At 43.5% G+C, this 26,242-nt stretch overlaps 1 protein-coding gene across 3 annotated transcripts in view; it reads right to left on the reverse strand.

The window, feature by feature from the left end:
- Nucleotides 1-26,242, reverse strand: part of ARVCF (ARVCF delta catenin family member) — a 256,583-nt gene that overhangs the window by 71,739 nt on the left and 158,602 nt on the right. For all 3 annotated transcript variants that reach the window (XM_068157320.1, XM_068157318.1, XM_068157319.1), the window contains exons 5-6: nt 18,213-18,371; nt 6,307-6,914 (exon numbers count right to left, since the gene is read on the reverse strand). In XM_068157320.1, the coding sequence (XP_068013421.1) occupies nt 6,307-6,914; nt 18,213-18,371 (767 nt within the window). The remainder of the gene's footprint in view (nt 1-6,306; nt 6,915-18,212; nt 18,372-26,242) is intronic.

Consider the following 26,242-nt stretch of genomic DNA (forward strand, 5'->3'; position numbering starts at 1 on the left):
ATTATGATAGAGCTGGATTACATTTAGTAGGAAACATTGAGCTTCATTAATGCTGCTACTTCTGCAACAAACCCAATCTCTAATTAAAAGCACTCAAGGCTTGGGCAGAGAACACACTTTTCAACAAGTCTGCGAAGTTCCACTCTATTTCCATGTTAATGCTCACACAAGCATGCTGACCTCATCAGTGTGTGTAACAGTATCAAGTGTGGTGGAAAGTCTAAGTCCTGAAGTGCAGCTTGCACTGAATCATTCAGAACACAGGTAAGAACCTTTGGTCAAGAGAGCTGGCTCAAACTTTTAGCACCAGAGTAATCTGCTGGACATTCAAAACAAGTCCAGTACTCTGAGCTTTCCTGAGCAGTGACTAACCTGGATGTTAGACACTCTTAAGATCATTTACAACATTAAAATGAACGGCACCCATCTCCTTGAGCCATAATTGACTTGGTGTGACTGAAGTAAGATTGGTCATGACCAGTTAACATAGATAGTAAGGTGTTACTGTCTTTGTTCAAAGTTAGAAGCAACACACTTGAAACTATTCTACCACATCGTACTCTCACACTACAAATGCCCACATTCTAACACCACCACCACGCAACAGCAACATCAGCATTTGTGAAGCATTTTTCCTTTAACCACCACTGCTGCAACTATAATTCTCTAACCTCTAGAAGATCTCCCCCTCTGATCACTTTTCCCACTACTAGCTGGTAAGAGAGACTATTTCTGTAAGAGATTTGTAAGGAAAGGCATTTACAGCTTCAGCTAGTGAGGCGCACTGATAATACTTCACCCCTTATTCACAGGGAGACCTTGCACCCTCCAGAACATGCAGTCTTTGTAAGGGAGCTTCAGTGCACATGTGGTGCATCAGTGAGATAACACTTAAGTCCTTAGGAAAAATACAAAGGGAAATCAGAAGCTTGTGCACAATGACCCCACTGGTCACAGAGATGTCAATTTTATATGTGAGTAAAGTATTAACACATAAAATTGACAGGCTTTGCCCCAAAGGCTCTCCCCAACTCACTAACCTGGATGAGAAGATGATGAGCTGAGATAACCCATCGAGGAGCTCAATCAAAACTTCAACCAATCCCATTATTTTAAACCTCAAGTCTACAGAAGATTTTCCTTCTTCATCCTGTATTCACTCTAATATTACTTTTAACAGATGTTCAAATAAACTGACTTCTTATGTAATCTATTTTATAAAACAGTTGCAGCTCTTCGCCTTCCTGTTTTTCCCTGGCCAGAAAGCAAGTAGTTTGAAGTGCTGCAAAATGATTCTTAAAAACTCTCATTTTAAGCACTGACTGATGTTACTGAACAATTTCTGCTGCCATGCTGAAGGAAGTATAGACCATTAGAACTCAGAAAGAAAATGGAGCATGCTGTTATCCTAAAGCCACTGCTAATTAAACTAGACTCTGAGGAGCAGAGCAGCCGGAGGTGGAGACTGAACTTAGTCCTGCACAATTAATGCTTTTAATGTTAAAAGCACCTCTACTGACTTTAACTTGCTTTAATTGCTGTTCTAAACCATAAACTGAATGAAAGGATAAAACCGGGCCAATATCCAAAGCCCAGACTGAGTCTGAGGAAATCCTTTTATTGACGCAGTTATTTGTGTGTGTATAATTCAGTCCTTGCCCTACACAGCAATTTATAATGTCTGGACAGCCCTTGTGTTTTCTGCTTCAGAACAAAGCTGTTTCCATCATTCCAAGAAGAAAGTAGCAACAGTGAAAAGACTTACTTTTGTTCATACACACAGAGCAGAAGTAATAGAAAACCCCCTCTAAGTACTCCTCCAACACAATTCCTGGTCTTACATATGCAAATTTGGGACAACCAGCATTAAAACTACACCAAAACCTCATTTCTCAAACTCATCCTCATGCTAAATTCTCGTTGCTTGCATAAAAGAAAAGTAGCAGAAGATTCATTTTAGTAATTGCCCTCTGAACAGCTGTTGCTTGCTCGACTTGGTAACTTGCACCTGAGTCCCATGATCTGCCCGTGAGATAACTGCGCAGCACCTCAATTACACCTGCCCAGCTAGGCTTCTCTCTCCTCACCCATGCAAATACACAAAGATAATTATTGTCTTGGGATGCAGTTTGTTTGCATTCCTTCCACAAAGCCTTCCAAACAGAACCACACAGATAGGCCCATCTTCCTTATGCTGCATCCTCTCCCCCATGCCACACAAAGCTCCTTGTTTTCACTGCAGTTGCCCAAAATAAAACTTCAGAGTTAGGACTTGAAAGTGCAATGCTGCCTTGATAAGAGAGCACCACAGAGCTCTTGTGCCAACAATGCCAACTCTTAATTGCAAATGATTAGGTATGCAATATCAATCTGAAGACCTAAAGAATCAGTCATCAAAAGAAAAAGCAGCTCACATCCCAAGCTGCTACTTATTCCAACAATGTTTTTTTGAAAAAAGGTTTCCTCCTTCCATTGTTCTGAAACAAAGCTACTGATGCACTGGAGACAGCCAGGAGGCTTTGATGATCCTCCTTCTGCTGAAATCCCCAGGACACAGCTGGGCAGAACAGGACATGGGAAGATGCCGGTTTGTGCTGCAGGGAAAAGGCTGCATTCCAAAGTGCCAGTGGATATGAAGAGCTTCAGGTGCTTTAGGAGGAGTCATGGAGGTGGTGGTGGGGAGGGCAGCAGAATTTAGAACCCACCCACCTCCCCTCCTTTGACATGGGGCTTGGGTACCAGGGAGCAGACTAGGCAAAGAGTAGAGACGACAAAAGCAAGTATCTCTGACAGTGAAACACACCCAGTTTCTGAAGACAAATGAGTAAAATTAGCAACACAGTAAAGAAATCATCTTTCAGAGTCAGGCTGGTGGAGGCCAAATGCGATTTTTCACCTTCACGTCAGCTGAGCAGCTACATTGGAAAGGAAAGGCACTTGACACAGAAGAAAGACTACTGAGAGTTTCAGGAGATAAAATCACCCATGCTCAGGAGGCCAAGAGCTCTGTACTCTCAGGACTGGAGAGATTTGGTAGCATGCCAGAGTTGCTGACTGCAAGCATCTTGCCTTCCATCTGTTTGTAGCAAGGCAGCTGAGTTTTTAGGATGTCTTGGGTCTCACTAATCACCTGTCTCAGGGAATTGATCAAAACACATTCTAGCATAGATAAAAACTGGGAGAGAGCTCGTGGATTTATCATCTTCCTTGTGGCTTCAACATAAGAAGATCTGAGGAAACAGGTGAAGGATTTGCACATTTAATCCTCAAAAACTCATACAAGTGTTACATTCATTTCGCAGTTTGCAGCTGGTGTCTGCTTAGGATAAAAGGCCAGAAAGGCTTGGGATTTCAGTAAGGAACTTTGTGCCAATTGAAGAGGCACTCTAAAGACTTTGTAGAATGAGGTCTTGCTTTTGCCAGGCTCTGCTTCCCCTCAGGAGGACACACAAGAGGATTCAAAACTGGACTGAATCCTCTGCTGAGGCTGGTGATGACACAAGGAAGGCATAACAGATACTTATCTCTGTTGGAACAGGCAACGGATGGAAAGAACAATCTGTACTTGCAATCCCCTTGAGCATCCTCCCCTCTAAACACAGCTGAGTTGCCTCCTTATCATATAGGTTCACTACTACAGATTCAGATGAGAAACCTCCATTCAGTCCTCTCAGAACAGCATCAAAACTAAGAAGTGACAGTAAGGATCCTTAATTTACCTGTAAGTTACTAACAAATGAGGGCAGCACTTACTGGGGAGAAAATGAGAGAACAACTTAAATTCATACAGTGATTTAGCCACCAGAAGAATCCATTTCCACCATGATGGAAGACACCCAATCTGAATGCGCAGAAAAGCTTCCAGCAGTGTTATTATCCCTGCTCTAGACATACAACTTTAAAAATCAAAAGTGCTATCCATTTATCACATTTATTTAATCATTTTCACTAAGACCAAGTGATTTTAAAAATCCTAGAGAGGAATAATCAAGTAGTAATTACCTTCATCTAGTACAAAGCACCATTTGTAGTCTTTAGTTTCCTGCAGATCAGTGGCAGATCTGAAACGCAGGTTTATTGAACTGTTAAGTATTTGTTTGAAATGTCAAAAAGTAACTACTTGGGAAGAGGCCCCCATGCAATCTTCTGATGTTCTCACCAGCTAATGTTTGCTGTCACAGTCAGGCTAATTACTTGTCAAAACCTCTTGATCATACTAAATATAGAAAAGAAACTCACAACAAAAGAAGTGTAAAACAAAAATAGTGAATTGGTCCTACCCCATCTGCAAGGAGCAATAAATCAAAGGGATGCTTAAAAATCCAACAAACTTTAAAAATGCAAATAGTATGTTCTAAGAATACCTTTAATTATTCATCAGGCATGCAGTTGGAAACATTTTAATAAAAATTTAAAAGCACTGCTGCCTGGCTGTTATTAATGAGAACTGTAAACTTGCTTAGATACAGGGGAGCAACAATCAAAGCTGATGGACCCATGGGTATTTTGGCACCCACTGGCTGCAGGTATTCCCTATAGCCCCATAAAATGCTGATGTGGTTCTACTGGTTAGTAAGCTTGCAAGATCAAAGATGTCATGAGGGACTTAGAGGAGTTCTGAGAGATATGCTTTGAAAATTATCCCCTCCCCCCCTTTTCTTTTTCTCCAATACAGGTGTGAATTCACAGGTGCTTGACTCCATTTAGCTTTAACATGAACTTCCAGAAACGTGAAGGAAGATAGAGCCACAAACATATAAATGAAATGATAAATGACATAACATCTCCAAGAAGAATCACAGAATAGGTTGGAAGGGACCCCAGATGTCACCTACACCAACCTCCCCACCATGGGCAGGGAAGCCTCTCAACTAGATTCAGTTGCTCAAGGCCTCATACAGCCTGACCTTGAACACTCTCCCAGAGAGGAGGCATCCACAACCTCCCAGGTGACATTCCAGTGTCTCATTACCCTCATACTGAAGAACTTCTTCCTAAGACCTAGTCTAAACCTACTCTACTTCAGCTTCAAACCATTCCCCCTTGTCCTGCCTCTAGACCCTTTATGGAAAGTCCCTTTCAAGCCTTCCTGTAGGCTCCCTTCAGGCACTGGTCCCCCCAGAGTCTTCTCTAGGCTGAACAAGCCCAGCTACCTCAGCCTATCCTCATAGCAGAGGTGTTCCAGACCTTGGATCACCTTTGAAGAATGCCTACCTTTCAAGAGCCAAAAGTCCTACCCAAATTCCAACAACTACTGCTACTGAATTGAAGCCCTTGGTCAGAAATACTCAGTCTAAAGAGCTTCTGCAGACACAGGGGCAGGTGGGTTCCAGACTCTCTTTATGGCTCTAAATTAAAAAGGGTAAGAATGAGAACTAAACCCACATCAAAACATGAAACATGAGGGTATGACTTCATGTAGGCACATGGAAGTTTGTACACAAAACAGAACATATAAGGTTTTTCAGGTTCACACTCAGGCATTCCCAAGATTGGCTTATTTATTTTTTTCCTTCAAATGCAAGAGCTGATAGCTGCAAGCCCAGCAAACAACAACTAATATCAGAAAATTAGGCACAAAATAGAACACGCCTTGGAAAGGGGACCGAATCACGAGTAATTTGTGAGACTGGTCACTTCAGTTACATTAACTGCACCACAGATGCTCTTACCTCCTCTTTCTCTAGGCACAGAACAAAATAATGATCTGGTCTTACAAAATGCTGAAGTGCTTCACAGTGAGGTTCAGCACAACTTGGTCATGCAGCCTAGAGTGTGCAATTAGCGCAGGATCAGGAGTTGAGGTTGTCAAACACCTCACAAGACAGCTTTTATGTAACAAGGCATCCCTTCACTGCCAGGTAGCAGCTCGTCTGCAACCCCAGCCAGCTGTTCAAAGTATTTGTTTGGCAGATGTGCACATAACGAGACCTGCCAGAAGCCTCACAGATTACAAATCCCTCTTTTCACCTTGCTGGTGTGAGATGGCTCTAGGACAACACAATGTAGTCACAACTCTTTGTTTTAGGAAGAGAAAAAAAGTAGCTTAATCCTCATATACAAGATTACTGCTTTCTTTCTGAATTCAACCTAAATTATGCAGCTTTGAAACACAGTGAAAAGGCTCTTGAGCAGCACCCTCACTCTTGTGATTTTCATGTGCATTTGCAGTCATTTAGGAGCTAATGGAATGGGGGGGTTCCACCCATCTGTCAGTCAAACAACTCCAGAACTTACCAGACCCTTAAGAGCTCAAATAAGCAAAGCAGGCGCAGATTAGAATGATGAGAAACAAATGGGTTTTACCTTCCTTTGTGAGGTCTTCCTCTCTCTGGCACACCTGCAGATGTCCTCCGGTTCACAGTGGAGTAATCAGGATCCAGTTCATACCCTTCATCGTCTACTCCAAGGCTGCGGTTATCATCTTCCAGTCCATAGGGCTCTGGCTGGAAGCGTTCTGGCTGGGAGCGGTTCAAGTCAACATTGCTACCCACTGCCACCTGAGGCTGGGCAACAGGTCCATAGTTGTCCCTTCTGCTTGGCAAAGTGAAGCTACCATCATCAGGCCTGTAAGTGTTTCCTGGCATGTAGGCGTAGCGAGGCCGGTAGTTGACACCCCGAGACAAGCTGCCGTAGTTATCAGATAGCTCTCCATAGCCATCGTGGCTGACGTAGGGGCGGTACTGGCCTTCATGGCTCTCGGGGTAAGGATCACTGTAGTTGTTGTAAGACCTGGTTAAGGTGGATGATGCTTGTGGCGTGATATACCGCTCCCCGTTCTTCATGTACCTCCTGTCTATTGAATCCGTGTAGCTGCCCATGGGAGATGAGCCATCCATTGAGGGCAGGCCGTCGGGGCCGAGCGGCACCTGGCGCACTGTTCTTGTCGTGACTGTTTTGACCATTTTGGTAACCTGGGAAGAAATGGCAAATCATTATTTTCATTTTCTCCTTGCTGCACAGTGTGGTGAGACACATCAGGAGGTAGAACAGTGAAAGGGGGAGAGAGCATCACAAAGCATTCTACATAACATACCTTTTGAATGGAAGCACTGGTGTACTCACAAGCTTGTCTGCTAGGTTGGGATTCAATAACGGCAAAATATGTCTATTAAAAGCTAAAAGTACAGGTCATGGAGGCAGAGTCAAGTAATTATGGAGCTCTTAGTACCAAATCAAAACCACAGAATCAAAGGGACCACAGAGATCATCTACTCCAACCTCCCCACCACGGGGATGCCTCTCAAGTAGACTTGGCTGCTCAAGGTCTCATCCAGTATTGCCTTGAATACTGCCAGGGAGGAGGCATCCACAACTTCCCTAAGCATGCTATTCCAGGGTCTCATAACCCTTGGACTAGAACTTCTTCCCAAGATTCCATCTAAACCACATGACAGTGCATGCAAGCAAAGTTATCACACCAGTTCAGATTTACCCCAGATGTTTCCAGGAAGCATCTTGCCTAGAGTAGACTTTATGATGTTGAGGAGCCACAGCCTGGCCTCCCACAATTACAATACCACATCACATTTTCTGGTTTGACAGAAATACAGACTCCTGTACTGTAGGCTCCCACCTGCTCTGCATCAAGTTCGCACCATTGTGTAATTTGATGGAGCTCCCATTTGGCAGCAATATTTAGGAAACCAAGATCTCAAACACAAACATTTGGGGCTTCAAGCTTTTAGATGGGGTGAATACTTTCTCTTTTAAGACCTGCTTATGTCTGACCATCATCATAGACGCCAAACAGGTAGCTGTTGTCATTGCACCATTTCGGTGACTAACAAATGTGCAGTAATGAACACTAATGCCACACAGTTTCTGCAGCTCCCATGAGCACACCGGCATAGACAAGCTTGTGTAAAACATGAAAGGAAAATATGTACACAAATACAACTTTATCTTGTTTCCAGAAATCACATTTCAACAGATAGAATCAGACTATTTCCAGTAACTGACAAAAACTGGAAACTGTTAAGTGTCCAGAGGGCACTTGCGTTCAGGGTTCCTTGCTAAAGGGCAAGAACAAAAAGGCCTCAAGAGCTTCCAAGAATGTTCTGCCTCATGGGAAAGTTCTGGTAATCTGTGTAAGACAGTGTCAGACAAAAGCCACTACTATTTACAAACCAGCAAAAGACCTTCTATTTTGGTTGGTATCTGAGGTCTGTTAACTTCTGTACTGTCTTCCAGAGTGACCAGCAAAAGCTCCTTTGGGGAGAATACAAAGACAAGCAGAAGGCATAGAATCATGGAATTGTGAGGGTTGGAAGGCACCTCAAGGATCATACTTGTACAGTTATTCTTTTGCCTCAGCAGTGCCTCCAGGAGGATCTGCTCCATGATCTTACCAGACAGTTCTTTCTTCCAGTCCCTGCCATTATTTTCCATTATTCTGGAGTGTGCCTGGAACCCTTGCCAGTGAAAACTGAGGTAAAGAAGACATTGAGAACCTCAGCCTTCTCCATGTCACTCATCACCACCTCACCTGTTTCCTTTCTGAGGGGGCCCACACCTTCCCAAGTCTTCTTTTTACCATTAATATACCTGTAGAAATTTTTACTGTTCCCCTTGATCTCCCTGGCTAGATTTAATTCTAACTGAGCTTTAGCTTTTCTAACCAGGCCTCTTGTTGCTCAGGCAGCTTCCTCACATACCCCCCATTCCAGCTGTCTCCTTCCAGCTTCCACTCCTTGTAGAGTTTCTTCTTGTGTGCCAGCATGTCCAGAAGCTCCTTGCTCATCAAGGCAGGTCTCCTACCATTCTTTCCTGCTTTCCTCTTTGTGGGTATACTTTGCTCCTGGTCACAGAGAAGGTGATCCTTGAATACTGACCAGCTATCCTGGGCCTCTCTTCCCTCTAGGGCTTTGTCCCACAATACTTTGGCCAGAAAATCCCTGAAGTGATCAAAGTCTGCATGTCTAAAATCCAGGCTTGCAAGCTTGTGATACATCCTCCCAGTTGCCCTGAGGATCTTAAATTCTATTGCTTCGTGGTCACTGCAGCCAAGGTTATCCTTGACTCTCACACTGGTTACGAGCCCTTCCCTGTTGGAGAGAACAAGGTCCAGCATAGCACCTTTTCTCGTTGGTTCCTCTACCATTTGCAAGATGAAGTTGTCATCTATGCAGTCCAGGAACATCCTGGAATGCTGGTACCTAGCTGTGTTGTCCCTCCGGCAGAAGTCAGGGTGCTTGAAATCCCCCATGGAGACCAGGGCCTGTGAAGATAAAGCCACCTCTATTTGCCTGTGCAGTGCCTCATCTGCATGGTTTTGCTGGTCAGGGAGACTGTAGCAGACCCCTACAGTAACATCACCTTCCCCTGTCTTCCCCTTAATCTTCACCTATATGGTCTTAACCAGCTCATCATCCTTGACCAAGTGGAACTCCACTGATTCCAGCTAGTCACTGATAGAGAGAGCAACACCTCCTCCCCTGCCTGTCCTTCCTAAAGAGCTTATACCCATATATCCCTACATTACAGTTGTGGAAATCATCCCACCAAGTTCCAGTGGTAGCCACTATGTCATAGCATCCTAGTAGCACAGTGGCCCTTAATTCATCCTCTTTGTTGCCCAAGCTGCATGCATTTGCATAGAGGCACTTCAGCTGTGCTGGCCGTGCCACTCTCTTAGGTGAATCCCCCTTGATTCCCTTGGGGTGTCCCAGTGCTTTGTCCTTGGCTTGCCTCAGGGCAACAAGTGGACAGCCCTTGCTAGCATCCATTCCCCTGTCTCTGATGAGCTGCTCCAATGTTTGTCACAGGCAAGCATGAAATTAACAACCCCTTCCCCGTTCAAATATAGTTTAAAGCCCTATCAATGAGCCCTGCCAACTTCTGGCCTAGAATCCTTTTGCCCCGCTGGGACAGGTGCATCCCATTGGTTGCTTGCAGCTCTGGTAAACTGAGCTGTGATCCTAAAATCCAAACCCCTGTCAATGACACTAGTCCTGGGGCTATGAATTGACCTGTTGGCTCTTCCTAAATGTTGCCCACACCATCAATGTCAGAGGGATGGAGGAGAATACAGCTTGAGCTCCTGATCCCTTTAGCAGTTGCCCCAAGGTCCTGAAGTCCCTTTCAATTGATTGTGAGCTTCCCACTGCTGCATCATCACTGAAAAACCAGCAGTGAGTAATAGTCTGAAAGACTCACAAGGGTGGGAAGTTTACCTATGACATCCTTTACTCAGGCACTAGGGAGACAGCAGACCTCCCTATGAAGTGGGTCTGGTCTGCATATCAGGCCCTCTGCTCTCCTCAGCAGGGAGTCACCTACAATGACCGTTCAGTTTTTCTTTCCAGGGTCAGTTTTTGTGGCTGGCCTGGGGCAGGCCGCCCTTGGTGGTACCTATGGCCTTTGTGGCACTTTTGGCCTTCAGGAGTCCCCATCCTTGCTTGCAACCAGTTCCTCCTTCAGAGCCTCATACCTGTTCTGCAAGGATACTCTGGGTGGTGTGCTTCTTAAAGGAGCACATTTGCTCATTTTGTATTGTTTGTCTTGTTGGGTAGCTACCTGTTTCCATTGACCCTGCCTCTGTGAGATAATGCAGGAAGACTGGGGGATACCTGATGAGAGGATATAGAATCCTCTGCTCCACTAAGAGTTGACTTCTATTCTGTATTTGTAAAGATCAGTTTGTGAAAGTCACCCATTTTCTTCTCACTCTCCCTCATGCTTCTTAACCTACTGACCTCTTTCCTGAACTCCATCACTTTATCTTGGAGCTGTGACAAGCAGCTAAGCAGGTCAAAAACTTGCTCACACCTCACACACCCATAGTCGGTGTTGCCCCCTGTTGCCTGTAAAAGGCTGCAGCATTCCTCACAACCTGTGGCCTGGGTGCCAATATCCATTTTGGTAGGTGCAGAGAGCACAGTCTTCCTCCTCCAAGTAGCCACCGTTATGCCTTCAGTAAGACTGAAGCACCTTGTGTCCCACCCACACACCCTGCTCGTGCCAATTCAAAAGGAGCCCCTGGGATACTTCACAACCCACTCACTGGGTTCCAACTCAGCTAATTCAAAAGGAGCCCCTGGGGTAGACTGAGTCACTGTTTGCACTCCCTGTGCCTTTTAGCCTGCCTGCACCAACGGCCTGGTGCTCCCAGCTGTCTGACCACGGCCCTCCCTCTCCTGCCCCACTCCCTCTGTTGCAACTAGTGAGAAGGCTTCTGCCTCGCAGCTCGCAGCCCGAGAGCCTCTGCCGGTGTCACCGGGCTTTAAATTTCCCACGGCTTCTCCCGGAACGCCCCCAGCCATGTCGCCCTCTCAAGCAGCGAGAGCCTCCGAGTGGGGTCGGGTCGCCTCTCCTCTCCCTCTCTTTAGCTCTCGGTCTCCCTGTCTCCGGGAGCTCTTTCCTCTTCTAAAGATCTCGGCACAGCACGGAGCTAGCCGGTGCTGATGCAGTTGCCTCGCAGCTCGCAGTCAAACTAATCGTGGTTACCCTAACCCTAATACATTACTTTTGACAGGTTAAAGTTACCCTAACAGGAATACCTGCTGATTTTGTAAGAAAAAAAGCCCAAGCAACAAAACAAGACACCCATGAAGATGAGAGAGAGAATTATACACAGGGGCAGGAGGAACACAAACCAAAATTGTTAAGGGATATTTGGGATTTAAAAGTATTATAGAGGTAAAGGAAGCATCAATACATTATAGTTTTCTTCATGTAAATCGCAGAATGAAATGCATGCATCAGAAGAAGCACTAACTGTAACATGTATTCCTGGATCACCCAGTGTCTCTGAAGTCCAAATAGCTATTTTGACCTATAGCCTTGGATGTAAACATTTAGATTGGCACCAGATTACCCAAGTTGTTGCTAAAACAAAATAATTAGAATACATCTCTTGAAGCAGCTCCAGACATGTCCTCTAGCCAGATGTTTTCACACAGAAACCCTAAACAGAAAAAAAATCACCCAAACAGCATTTCTTTTCCTAGAGACATCTGTGAGCAAATGATACTTCAGCCTAATGAAGTAATGAAATCCTGCAATACTGAAAGCAGCACAAATGGCTCTCCACCACTGGCATCATTAAACAGCAGCACAATGCTGAATAAAGCATAGCCAGGTACCCCCATGACTGTAGTATCTAATCTGGGCCACAGAGGAAAGAATTTTCTTCAACCCAAAGGCATTTTCCTTAGCAAAGAACCATCAGGGAAGATGCTAGCTTCTGGATCTCCAAATTGAAGTGAACACTGTAATAATTAAAAGAAACTGGACACTAAGCATTTTTTTCATGACACAGACCCCAACAAGAGTTTTGGCTTATTACCTATACACATCACTTCTACTTTGCACTCAGCTCCCAGCATGAGAGCTGCCATGGCATTTACAGAAGTGGGCAGCAAAAGAGCTGGCATATCTGACAGTAGCTCTTTGTAAAGAGGACAGGCACAAGGCAACACAGCTCAGTATTTTCCTACTGAGGGCTGAAACAACAGTTTTATTCAATGGAGTATGTTCATAGGAGTAGAAAAAGCAGCATTTCTCAGGCCTGGAATATGCCAGCTTTGCAAAGTGCTGGGCTTGTGCATTCTTGAATTTGGGAAGCAGTAATGGGAATAACAGGATGCAAGGTGGTGTTTCGACAGCTTGGTGAATCAGAAATGGACACTTTTGCCTAGGAAGAAACAAGGAGACAGCTTCTAGGCGCCAAGAGCAGCACTCACATAACCTCATAAAGCTCATACTTGCAGCACCACTCAACAGGAGACAAATATTTTCAATCTAACTCCAAGTTGTGATTTTCAAGACCCATGTTGCCATGCATGCACCGTCTGTCAGATGTTAATTTTCCATACAGCTGTCAAGGTCAGACAATACAACAACCTAGTATACCACATCTGGCTGCAGCAACAAGTTCTGACCTGCAGGATCCTCAGACAAAGGCTTTGCTGCTGTGTTTTCACTTGGCATTCCAACTGTTGATTCTGGACTCTCGCTCATATTTTAGTTGGATTTTTTGTAAGAATCATCCTGTCAAACAGGATGAGGTAACACAACACAGGAATGTTATGGCAAGGACAATTGTCCACCAATATTCAGCACATGTACACAAAAAAGCCACAAGAATTACCGAATGCTGTGAAAATCAATTCCTAGACAATTTGTGCCCTACCAGACATGTAATGAATTTGTCACCACGCTCTCACAGAGTATTTACAAAGATCTGGGGGGTTTAACATGACCAAGACAGAATGCAGGGGATTCATTTGCAGTTTCTTCACAATTTGCCTTCTTTTCCTGTATCTGAGTGCAGCACTGACAAGTTTTCAATGGCTGTGACTAGTCAAAAAAGAATCAGTGCCAGCCAGCACATGTAAGAACAAGTTGACAATGTTAGCACAGTTTCACCTCTATTACTTTCTGAATGCTGCCCCTGTTAATGAGTGGAAAGAATCAACCCCCCCTTGTCAGACACGTAAAAAGGAACATTTCACTCAAGCAGTAAAGAAGACATTTCTCATAGCATAAAAGCAGTCAATAATGGTACAGGTGTTATGGTGGGGCAATCAAACTGAGTCTCTATTTCAAGAGAGTATTTCACTCATGCCTCATTTGTCAGGGTATAGGCATGGAGATATATGATTTATCATGTGATAAACAGACGTTGTTGCCTGCAGGACAATAAAAAGAAGCTTTTTGGAAGTAATTAGCACAGAGAGGAAGGTCTATTTATTTGGGGGGGGGGGGGAGGGGGGAACCAAAACAAACAACCCCCCCCCAACCAAAAATCACCCCACCCACCCATCTTTATTTCTGGAAATGCAGCTCAAGGGAATATTGTGTTTCTATTTCTTAAGAGAACAGCTGACAGCACAGCAATCTTCTCTCCAGCATTTTTTGTGGTTTCCTTGATACTGATGCATTAGCCAGAGAGAATGAAGCTATTCCAAATGGGAGTCCCACAGACTCTCTTACCTGAGGGACACCTGATCCTCCAGATGCGCCCCACCTGGAGGAAGATACATTAGCATGAACTCCTCACTACAGATAGGTTCTAGTGGAAAACTGAGAGATACAAGTTACTTTGAGAGAGTGTCATCTGACTTCCCATTTACTTTCCATCTCTAAAGAAAACCTATTTATAGGGGTTTTTTAGCTCAATTACAAATCAAAGGTGCTCAATTGTTTCAATGCTACAATCACAGAATACCAGGGGAACGCTTCAAATGTGACTCTTTATTCCCTGTAAAATATATTAAAGCTTCAACCACAGCAAAAAACGTTTCCATGTACCAACTTATTCAGGCCCTCTGCAACAAAGCCTGCAAGTTAGTGCTGTCATTGCTGCTCCCTTCACTCCAGCACAGAAGTACATTCCAGGTTTACTGACCTTATCCTTGCTCTCCCCTGAAGATAGTGGAATTATTTAACAACATAATTGCTGCAGGCCCCAAGATAATGTTTTCTCTAATTGTATTTCTGGAAGTCTATTTGCCAACAGAACACAAAAGGAGTATTTGTGGATTTGAAGCAGCTTCTGTATTTTTCTGTTCTTGAAGGGTGGGAGAACAAACATGAGAAGATCCAACAACTAGAATTACTGGGTGCATGTGCAGGTTGCACAAGTGTATCCCTCCAAGTGCACAGACAGAAGAGAAGGCAAGACAGTGCTGTGATGGCTGCTAAAGTGAACAGGTACCTATATTTTGTCTTTGCTCCAAGACTGGCAGCGCTCAAAGCCAGACTGGATGGGATCTTGAGCAAGCTGGTGTAGTAGGAGGTGTTGATGCCCATGGCAGGAGTCTGGGGATTTGATGATCTTTAAGGCCCCTTCCAACTCAAACCATTCTATCATTCTGTTATTGAGTTTGGTTTTGGTTTGCTTTTCTGTCTTTGTTTTTTTTTTTTTCCCCTTGATGAATTAAGTGCACTATGAAAGCTGACAGGGCTAAAAGTTTTGTTGAAACTATGTCATAAACCAAAAAAAAAAGGAAAAAAGAATGGGAGAGAATGCATGAGGATAAAAGCATTCTGACATTTCTGAGAGCTTGTTTTTCAGCTGCAGACTGCAGAAGTTAATCAACCCAAGCAGGTTGAAGCTATTACCTTTCTATTAAATGCTGTGTAAGAACTCACCCTGTTGGTTTTCAAAACATCAGCTCAAATTTCTCCCCTTCGACTTTAAGCTTGAGGTTTGGCATTTTGAAAGGGCTGTCAATTTCACCCATTCCTGCTCTATTACCTGATGCCTTTGAATTTTCTGCAAAGTTTCAGAGAGCTGCACCTCAGGGTACCTGGCACTGCCACAAGTGAAAAATTTCAGTCAGAAGCACTTTGCCGTTGCTGGCACTAGGAAGCGGAATCAGCAGTTAATGGCTCTTGGGGCAGATCTGGCCTTGCTGGGTGTTAGAAAGCACCAAGCAAAGGGACGGACTACAAATTAAACAACTTTGTACACAGATTGATTTCACAGTTCATTATCATAAACCATCATTTTCAATAAATAAGAGTGACCTAAATTGCTTCAATCTTTTAGCATTTCAAAGATAAAAGGTGCCTGAAGGAAGAAAAGAGTAAACACCACCACAAGCACACACACATCTAATTTGCTTTACCCAGCTCTCTTGAGCCACTTCCAAACAGGCTCCCTGTAACACATGGCAGAGATCCAGCTGACAGGCAAGAAGCAGCAGTCTCTCCCCAAGGTGACTTTCACTGTTTTAGCACGATAGGTATTTGGCTTCCAGACAGATTATAAAGTTGAAATGAAGTATTATCTGCTACATCTTTTGTGCAGTGAATGTTATGTAGGGACTTAGTACAGTACTAAGAGAATAACAGTTTGAGGAAAATGACTCTGAGGTATCTCATTTTGAAAAGGCAGATGTTCTCTATTTAAAACATGTCAAACAGTAAATTCTATTATGCCTTCTTCCTGCTTCACTGCTACAGGCAGCTTCAAAGATGTGGGGAAAAGCATAGCATAGAAGCTGTCAATGCTTCTAGATTAAGGTTGTTTACTTAATACGCTGCTGAAGAGAATAATCTCTGTAAATTTCACTTTTGAAACAATGGGGGTAGGGGGAATAAAGGAACAGCAGCACACAGGAGCCTTCACAGATACAGCTCTTGCTATGCTTCATTTCAGGAAGCATTTCAGAGGCATCGCTCTCCAGCAAGCTACAGATTCATACAATGTAGCAAAAATAAAGGAAAATTTGCTTTTGAAGAATCAAAAAAATGCACACTAAAGGGCATTAGGCTGACTAAGCCCCACATCAACCATCCAGCAAGGAAAGCTCACATTTGGAAAACATCTCTGCTCTCTTTGGCTCTCAAAAAAACATGACCTGTGTTATTTACTCAGTCACAGGAAGCACCCTGTGCTGCCAGCTCCTTTGCAAGACAAATACACATTACCTGTATTAAGTAACATATTAGTTATTACTGAAAACACATATGAGGATTCCCACCAAAGGAAATGTTTCTCTTTTACAAGCGTAAGTATGTGAACACTAAAAGCAAGGCTGTATTAGTCAGTGGGGTTTGGAAGGTTTGGGGGGTTTGGAAGGTTTGTGGGTTTTGTCTGTTTGGTGGTTTTGTGGTGAAGGGTTTTTTGGTGTGTGGTTGGTTGTTGGGTTTTGGTGTGTGTTTGTGTTTTGGTGTGGGGTTTTTCCCGTATGTGTGGTGTTTTGTGTGTGTGATTCAGAGTTTCTTTGTTAGTGTTTTGGCGTGGGCTTTCTGTTTGTTTGTTTGGGTTAAGGGGTTTTGGGTGTGATTTTTTTTTTTCCTTGTTGTTGTTCAGGTTTTATTCTGTCAGGGTGAGAACAGGCAAAGACACAGAACAACAGTTCCTGGGCTCAACAAAAATCCTACTACTGCACAGAGCATGCTCAGTGCATGTGCACCTCTCACCCTAGAGAAATGCCTTCCTTTGCTGTCCTCATCTGAGCATCAAGGTCAGAAATCTGCCACTGCACAGAGATCCCTTTCTCTGTAAGGCTCTCAACACAACAGTATGATTTATAACAGCACTATGATGGTACCTATTAGAAGTGATATTAAGTCAATTCCAATTAACTCCAGGACACTTGAGTACATACAGTGATGCTACTAAACCCCAGTGACGCATTTCACATTCCTTACCAAAATGAAAAGCAAACCAAAGACCAACGTGATTAAACCAAACAATAAAGTCTGATCCCAGATTCATGTCTAAGAGCTGTTAAACCCATGCCATGTTAGCACAGCACAAAACCCAAACCAAAACAAAGCCATTCCTGAGACAACCACCACCTTAGCAATGTCACAGCACCCCTTCTGGCAGAGTTAGGGCCAAGCCAACCATGACATTTCAGGATCACTTCACTCAACAAATTACTATTTTATTATTACTACCATAATTTTAAATTATTTTAAGAGTTGGTCTTTTTAGCAATGAAGTATGAGGACACATCTCCAGACAGCATGTTAAGTTGAAGTCAGTGGCATTATTTGAAACAACAAGAATGCAGAGCAAGGCAGCTATGTACACTCCCCCCCATTCTGGACACACTTTCGTGTCTGGAACGAACTCCAGTAACAGCAGCATGCCTTGCTCTTTGAATGGAACAGCAGCTCTGGGGTTGCTGCTTTTTCACTTCTCCCATATGCAGACACAATGCCTGTTTTGGAGGTGCCACTGTCTTTTTTCGTGGGAAGATGGAAAACCAGCAGGTACACCACACATAGGAGCAAATCTCACCTTTCAGGCCATGACAAACACGCAGGCCAGCGTTATCGGCGGCATGACTATTTCAGACAAACTATTTCATTCCCTGTGGCCCTGTTATCTAGGGCCTCTCCTCTATTTTTACAGTCATAGCTATTGTTTTATCCACTTGCATATCTACACTTATAGTCTCCTAAGACTATGCACTACTGTTAGTACATACAAAGAGGTGTCCATCCCCACTGTAATTTTATCACTTCCTTCCTGCAAGTAACAGTAGCTGTTGCTGCCACTAGAGAGAAACCAGCATTTCTTCCAAAGAAGTCACAAACTAAACAGCACAGCTGATAAGGACCAAAAGCAGACAGAGGTGAAACTGAAAAAGCCCTGAACTCAAGTTTGCTGGCAAATGGAACATTCAAAATCACCGCAGAGCACAACAGCATCATTATCACTGCTCATGCTGCTTTGTGCTACTTCCATTCTTTTTGATTGGATGGTGTTTTGCCATTTTCCTCATTGCTTATTCACCTCTCACCTTGGTTTCAGTTCTTCTTGTGGTTCCATCTTCAGAAGTGACAATAGACACATGGGAAGTGGGAGTGCCTGGGTCTTCCTCCACAGTGACTGTCTCTTCCACCATTTCTTGAGGCTCTTGCATCATTGCTATTGATGTCTGGTTACTGGGGCTTTGTTCCTAAAGCAGCAGGCAAAAAAAATAAATTAACTTTCTGCTTAACCATCATAGCATTAACTATTCTGTTCATTTGAACATTCTCAGTTGAAAAAAAAAAAACACCTTTTGCCCAACAACTTGCAAGTAGACATTCAGAGAAAGAAGTATTTACTCTCTCAAGAAAGCTGGGCTCAGCTCAGTCAGTGGAAATCATGTGAAGCATCTGTCAATACTTCAAATTTATAGGTCACTTACTACAGATTAACAAACATTCTAAACTTATATTTAAACCTGCTTTAAGCTTTCTCTTCAGTGCCCAGCGTAGGAGGAGTGGAATTTTTGCCTGTAGAAACATTCATTCTGTTCCACAGTGAACAGGACCATTGCCTTTCAGAGTAGTTAATCTTGCACACCATTACAAGTTTATTTCCATTTGGTAAAATGCAGCCAGCTGCAGACTACACAAGGCTATAAAACATCGAGACCTACCATTAAACTGACACCTTCCTCAAACTCTCCAAAGCAATGATAATTTGAAGAAATAGCTAAAGATTAATAGCTGAATCATGGGAAATGTTATCCTTCTGCCATCCTCCCTTCACCAAGTCTGGAACAGCTAACTGGGTATAAGTTTATTTAAAATTTATAACAGATAGACAACATAAAGAAACACTAAACAGAAAGCAGATCAAAGGCTGGTTCTGCCCAAAGGACATATTTCTGCTTCTCCCCAGCACTAATGCCTGTCCTTTCCTTTTTTCTTACCCAATTGTATCTCAGCACAGAAATCAGAGAAGCTCCCCTTTGGTAGATGAATGCATTTCAGAAGTTTCACAGCAAGAACTGGCTTGCATACCGAGAAGGAAGACTCTTCCCCAGCATTATGAATCCTCAGTTCCATAAAATGAAATGACAGACTGTTCATTTCATTATAAACCCTGAAGGTATCAGGCTACAGAGGCCTCAAAGCCAAAGCAGGGCTTTTGTTTGCACATCTTGTCAAACAGGAGCACAAGGAATATCCTTTATTAATGAATATCCACACACACAAAAATATCAGCACAACACTTATTTTCTGACCCAAATTGCAGGGTGAACACATTTTCCCTAAAGAAAACACCTTGGGTACATTCAGTATACCTGCCCACATCACAAGAAAACAAAAAGGTTGCATAAAGGTTTAAATATTCTCTGTGATCAGCTTCACCACCACAGAACTACCATCTTACATTCTGCACTATTTTATAGAGAAAAAATTGCACTTCATTCCAAAGATGAACTCTGGATGGCTCCTTTAGCTGAGCCATGTTTTATGCAAGCCCTGAAGGGCAGTATCTTCCCAAGTGACCTTACAGTACTGAGCAGGAGCAGGGTACTGAGGTGTCATTAAGCTTCACAGAGAAAAGTGTCATTTAATCCTTGCATGAGCCAGAATTTCATCTGAAACAAGCTGAGATGCCCCTGTTCTGTTTCCTTTTCTTACAGTTGTATTCTGACATCCTGAAACTTGGAAATACAGTAAGGAAGCCACTTCCCTTTTCAGCTAAGTGCTAATAATAACCAAGAAGACAACAATAAGCCTCAGGCAATCATCTCAGTCAAACTGCAACAAGGACAAGGACAGCCTTCAGAGATAACACACACTGGACCACCAGAGGTGATACAAGCAGGCACTACTTTCACTACCATTGAAACCACAGAATAACTCAGACTGCAAAATCAATCAATGGGAGTAAGGCTTCTGAAATTCTGGAGAAAAATCACTCCTTCCAGCCTGCAGTACTTCATTGTTATGGCCACAATCAAGATACACACTGAATACTGTATGGGAGAGCTCAGATGTCACATTATGTCTTCTGCCCACATCTTCAGAAGGAAACTAGCACCTGGGACAAATATATGAATCCCTTCACATTCTTCTTGAAGATACTATATTCTCACCCCAATTCCTGTCCCGCTCTAAACCACGACACCTCAGTCACAGTAAAACCTCCAATTAAACAGAAGAATTTATACTGTACTGCAATACAGTAAAGACGCAGAACTTCTATTCATCTTCACACAACCCCAGCCTTACCAACAGCAAAGAAACTAATTACACTGAGATTTTTTTTCCAACCTGTCCCTGTACACCACATCATCACCTCCAAGGCACGAAAATGCCAGAAGTGCTTCAAAGTAGGACCTTATCACTCCCTTCACAGGCATATGTGCAAACATACATCCATCATTCTAGTATCTAGCTGCATCTTGAGGTCATTGCATGAATTTACATCTCTTCTTTCCCTTCTGGATTATTCAGAGGCCAACTCCACTTTGTGATAACAAACCTGAGGAGATGGAAGGTGGAAAGGAATATTTTGCTCTTTGGGCTTTTGCAGAACTTTTTCATTATGAAAAAAATAAAGTCTCCCTTTGTGTTCAGACTGCCTGTAGGCAAAGGAAACCTTTAAATCTGGGCACTTAAACATAAGCAAATTGCAAAGTAGAGCATATTGACTTTAAATGAGCACTGTGCTGGTTTTTATCCTTTGGCTGCTTCTAAAATGAAGATTCAGGGAGATATATTACAGATCTGAATTCCTACAAGAGAAAACTATTGTTAGCAAGAGACTGTCCTAAGCATCAAAAAGAATAAAAGCTTGCAAAGTTCAAGGTAGATATCTCCACACAGACAACTATAGCCAGACTAATCTTGTTTCTTCCTTCTTACTTTGTGAGCTACTAAGGGATGTAGTGAGCAGAGAGGAGAGTATATCATCCAGTTTAGGCTCTGATTTAGTTTAAGGAGGTGATTCTTTGATCTCCAAACCCAGTACTTTCTCCACATGGCTAACCTGGAGTTTTCATGAGCTAACATTAATGGAGAAAAGATGCAAAGATTTTGTTATCTGTTTTTAGTTCCCATCATTAAGGATTTTAGGTCATCAGAAATTGTAGAAACTGGGACACATTACCCCTTTCAACTGTCTTCCTCTGTGCTCAGCTTCTGAGTCAGTATTTAGGACGCTCTTTTGCTAAACACATCTCAGCAACTCAGATTTCAAACATTTGGCAGGTAAGTCTAATTATTCAAAGTGAAACACAAGTTACCAGACAGTTGGAAGCTGACACCCCTAATGAATAATCCTACCAGTAAATCCCTGCCTACTAGAGGTAGGCAACTCCAGTTTGGAACAACACACATTCATTGACCTTGTTGGGGCCTTTCAAAGCAAAAGCAACCAGACAATTCCTCTTTTCCTGTAACTGGCCAAGACCATGTGGCCCTTCTCCTACTGTCACAAAGGGGGTGTTCCCCAGCACAAAAGGGATCTGCCATGCCACAGGAATCCCTGTCATCAACTGAGCATCTGGGAAGACCAAATCTAAAGGGAGCTTCCTTCCAGCCCTCTTTGATGGAAGATGGTCAGGATCCTTGATAATCCTGCAGGTTGGCTCTCTTCTCCTTCAAGGAGAACTGAAGGCACAACAGCCAAATTACAGAAATCCTGACACAGGGAGCTTCAATGGCCAGCAGCTCCCTAGAGGAGAGGAATCGTTTGGATGGCTAAGCAGGGGCCTATTTCCACAGCGGGTGAGGAGGGTGAGCAGGACCGACCTGGTATGGCAGTCAAGCTCAACCAAGAAGCAGTAACAAAGTGATGAGGGAGGCTCAAGGTCAGCCTTGGAAGCAAATCCTCAGGTCAGTGGTAGCCAGATAGGTCCACAGTGACAAGGCAGGCCTGAGGTCAGGCTGGGCAGTCAGTCTGCAGGTCTGGATCTGGATGACTAGGGTCCATGGCCAGGCACAGGCATAGCTGCAGCTCATCTGGAGACCAATTCTTCTACAGCATAGCCCAAGCATGAAGTGAGGGCTCAGGGCAGAGTTTAAATAAGTACAGTTCTCAGATCTCTGGGTGGAAGCTCCACATGAAGGTGGCCATGGCCACTGAGGTCCCTCAGTACCCTCAGAGCCTTGAGGGATCCCCCCCAACCCCTCTAAAAGGGCAGGACTTCTCTTGCAATAAACACACATTTCAAGGTGATATCCTCCCCAAAACTGTTAAGCATTACCCATGAGGTTCCTATCAATGACCTTTATCTCCCTCCAAGAAGATTCCAGAACACTACCAGATGATGAAGACATATTCCCATTCAGTTATTGGATCTGGTGTCAGTAGCTATGGCTTATTTCCCCTGCTTTTCTGAGTACCAAATGAATCCTATCCTGTTGATCTGTGCTTGCACCTCCAGTGTTCTTTACAAAACCCAAGCCATTTAAAAAGCAAAATAACAATCAATTTATCCCTAGCCTGTAAAAGTTAAGTGCAGATGAAACAGCTAAAGACCTTGTAAAAATAGGCAGGAATCATAAAATAACAGTAATTCTTGTTCTGTTACAAACCAGAATGATTTACCATTTAGGGCACATATCTCCTAGGGCTTATTTTGCATTAGAATACTACAGTTCCTATAATCATCACCATTCCAATTCCTAGGAGTTGTATTTCCATCAAAGTAGCTATTTTATATCTTTTTTTAATAAAAGAATAACCTCCCCCAGGAGGATTAGACATCCTACTTTAAGACAGTAAACAAAGTTCTTTATTCTCTGCCTATAAAACAATTTAAACCAGACTGGAAATAATATAAAATTGCAGGAGATTATTACTTCCACTACAACAGTCCCTCTCCAAACCCACTGAAAACATGTACATGGAATCATCATTCTCCCAGAGATACTCTTTGTTCAGTAGATTGCAATGCAGGCTATTCAGGCTACTGCTTACTCCAGGCTACTGTCAGACAGCAAATTTGAAGGGTTTTGCAAAGCACAAAGGCTGGATTCTACAACAGTGGACATACTTGTCCTCAGCCAACCTCTGCACAGACAAGGCTCAAGTGTATCAACTCCTGTGAAACTCATTACAAGCCTGGGCATAATTAATGACATTGGACAACAATGCTAATTGAATTAAATGAGGATTGTCTCTCCTCCTACTACTCTTTGTTTAAATTACTTATTAAAGCTTCAGTCTCTGCAAAGCATGAGATTATTTATAAGTGCAAAGCAGGCAAACATTGGTTTTGTCAAGGGTCAAGTCTGAGGCTGATGTTCTGCCCCACTGATCTCCTTCCAGCTTAGGTCTGCACTTCCAGTTCAGTCATGTCCTCAAGCTGTAATATGCTGAAGGCATGTGGAGGACAAAGGAGACAAAAAAGGCGAGTTTGCAGGAACACACCAACTGAAAAGTATATCCTGAGATCTGCATTAGCTTGGTATCCCAATGGGACATCAATGAGGAAGAAAAATCACTGGTGGGATTTGTTTAACTTGGTGCAGTTGTAGCAGATCTTTCTCCAGTAAAAGATCCATCTCCCCAGCAGTTAGAGACTCTCAAATCTGATTACCATCACATCTCCTGCCTTGGCAGGGCTGCCTTTCTTTCAGCACACCCAGAAGATCCCAGCCTGCTGTGCTCTCTGCCCTGCATTTGTCCAGAGAGCTTTCCGTGCATCTCAGTTGGAACCCAGGCTAACCAGAGCCTGTGCACATCACTGAGCCTCTACCATCTGACAGGAAGCCACACAGGACACCGTACAGGACTGCTTTTAGATGGTGCTTCGGGAACAGAGAAATAGGCAAGCCCTGACAAAGCACTGCTTGCACTACTGAGGCAGGACACCATCTGAAAAAACACAGAGCCTTATCTTCAAGATTTGCCACATACTGCACTCCTCCAATACAAACCACAGCGAGGTCCAAGTCTTCAGCACGAACAGCACAGGTCACACCTAACCAAGTTCTTCACCATTAGGGGAAACACTGCTGCATAGCTAGCATCAAATGATGACCCAGTGAGGCAAAAGGGCTCTGGAACAATGTGAAGCATAGGGAGCAGCCCACGCTGAAACCCAGGCAGGACACAACACTAGGTGGAGAGGTCGCAAGATACATAATGACTTCAAGGCAGGAATACATAAATATCTACTTTGCTGCATATAAACTGTTCTCCATTTAGTAAGTCTACTTCTCTGGTTAAACATCATGTAAAACAAAACATGTTTTATATATCTATATAAATACATAACTATGGCTATATATACAGTGGATTCAGCTCACTTCAGTGCAAACCCAAACACATTAACCTATGACAAGCTTCGAGCTCTCTGTTAGAGCTCTCACACAAGCTCTGCCCTAAGGCTGGTCCGTTCAGAACATAAGGAAAATGTTAGCCCCAAATGAAAGCAGGCAGTCCTGGCATGGGGCACCAGAATGAACTCAGCCACACACCACAATGCACCAACTGTTTCCTGAACACTTACACACTTCCTTTGTCCTTTAGAAACACACACGACAAGCGACTAACAAATAATGCCAAGAGCTTTTAAAGCACCAAGGTTAAAAAGGAACATTTCAGCAACTGGAAAAGAAAAACCTCAGCTACAGAAGTTTTGAAAAGCCACAAAGAGCAGCTTTTTTCCTGCAAGCAGGCATGGTAATTGACCATCTCATAGCATCACACCTTTCAGGGAAAGCAAGAGGCAGAGGTGAAGGAGAAGGAATCAAAACCCAGACAAGGCCTGCGGTAGCAATATTCATCCCTCAAGTGCTGCAAGACACACTGGGGTTCTGTTCAGCCACGCGGTAACTGCCCATCACAGGGAAATCCACAGTGCTTGCCCAACGGTCAACAAAGAGGGCTTTTATGCTGTTTTAAACAGATCTGAAGTGTCTCAGTTAATGGAAGACTGGGCAATTGGCCCTCAACTATTTCTAATTGACTGGAATGATGGATGAAGCTAAAGGGAAAGCTGACCCACTGAACTTTTCCATACAAAGCTGGAAAACTGAAGGAGATTGTAAACAGTTTATAAGAAAAAGAAGTGGGAGCGGCAGAATCCCAGAGGCTTTGCTCCTCTCAACCTGCTGTTGTTTCAGACTAAGGAAAACAAAGGGCTTCAACTCAGAGCAACAAACAACAAGAAATACAGGGGAAGGCCTAAACAAATAGAGTATTTTTCCCATGCTCCCCTCCCCTTTCTCCAGTAGCTACTTAGCTCTGCCATGCAAGCTGGTCCTTTGAATCAGAAAGGGCAATTTGTCACTTTGACAAGTAAGATGTCTCTCAGGGCTCTGTATTGCCTTGCCCTGCTTTCCAGATTGACTGGGTGTTAACCAGAGGTGTCAAGACATTACATCTCGGGCAGCTTCAACAGATGTGATAATATATACTTAAAACTTAGGTGTTAATCAGTCCCACTAAAGCTAATGCTCAGCGAATCAAGCATGCCCATTGATTTTTCAGAACAAAGCAATCACCAGCAGCTTTTGTACTGCAAAAGGGCAATACTGCTGCAGTGTGACAGAGCAGTCTGCTGACCTAAACAGCTCCTAGGAGAGACAAGTGTGGACACATCTTCCAGGCAGGAAAATGGATGCATAACAGAAATTCAAATTCACAGCAACTACCTTCATGCATCTCAGTGAGGTATCTAAATGCACAGTATCTTATTTATTCCATTTATTCAAAATGAAGACTAGGAGCTTCAGAACAGTTCAGATCTTGCACAGTCTAATCACCTCTTTGGACACACCCAGCTCTTGCCACTGGTTCTGCAGGTAAATGACATCAAGCACTTCAAGAAAGCATTAGAGGTGGAGGATGAGTCCAGGCCTCGGAGCCGCAAGATGTCAGAAGTCTGTGGTAGAACCCAGAACTGGAGAAGGGTATCACAATTCATCATTCTGTCCTTTAGCCACAAGCCCTTTTTCTCCCTCAGTGGTTCAGCAAGATAAAATAAAATATTAGCCATTATTTCCCAATATGAATGTGAGAAAAGAAAAAAGAACAAACAGCCGGCACACAGTGCTAGGCCTAGCCCAACTTCTTTTAGCTGTCGGCAGC

The sequence above is a fragment of the Melanerpes formicivorus genome, unplaced genomic scaffold (genome assembly GCF_026170545.1).
Source record: "Melanerpes formicivorus ecotype bairdi unplaced genomic scaffold, bMelFor1.0.p_v2 SCAF_36, whole genome shotgun sequence".
Classification (NCBI taxonomy): domain Eukaryota; kingdom Metazoa; phylum Chordata; class Aves; order Piciformes; family Picidae; genus Melanerpes; species Melanerpes formicivorus.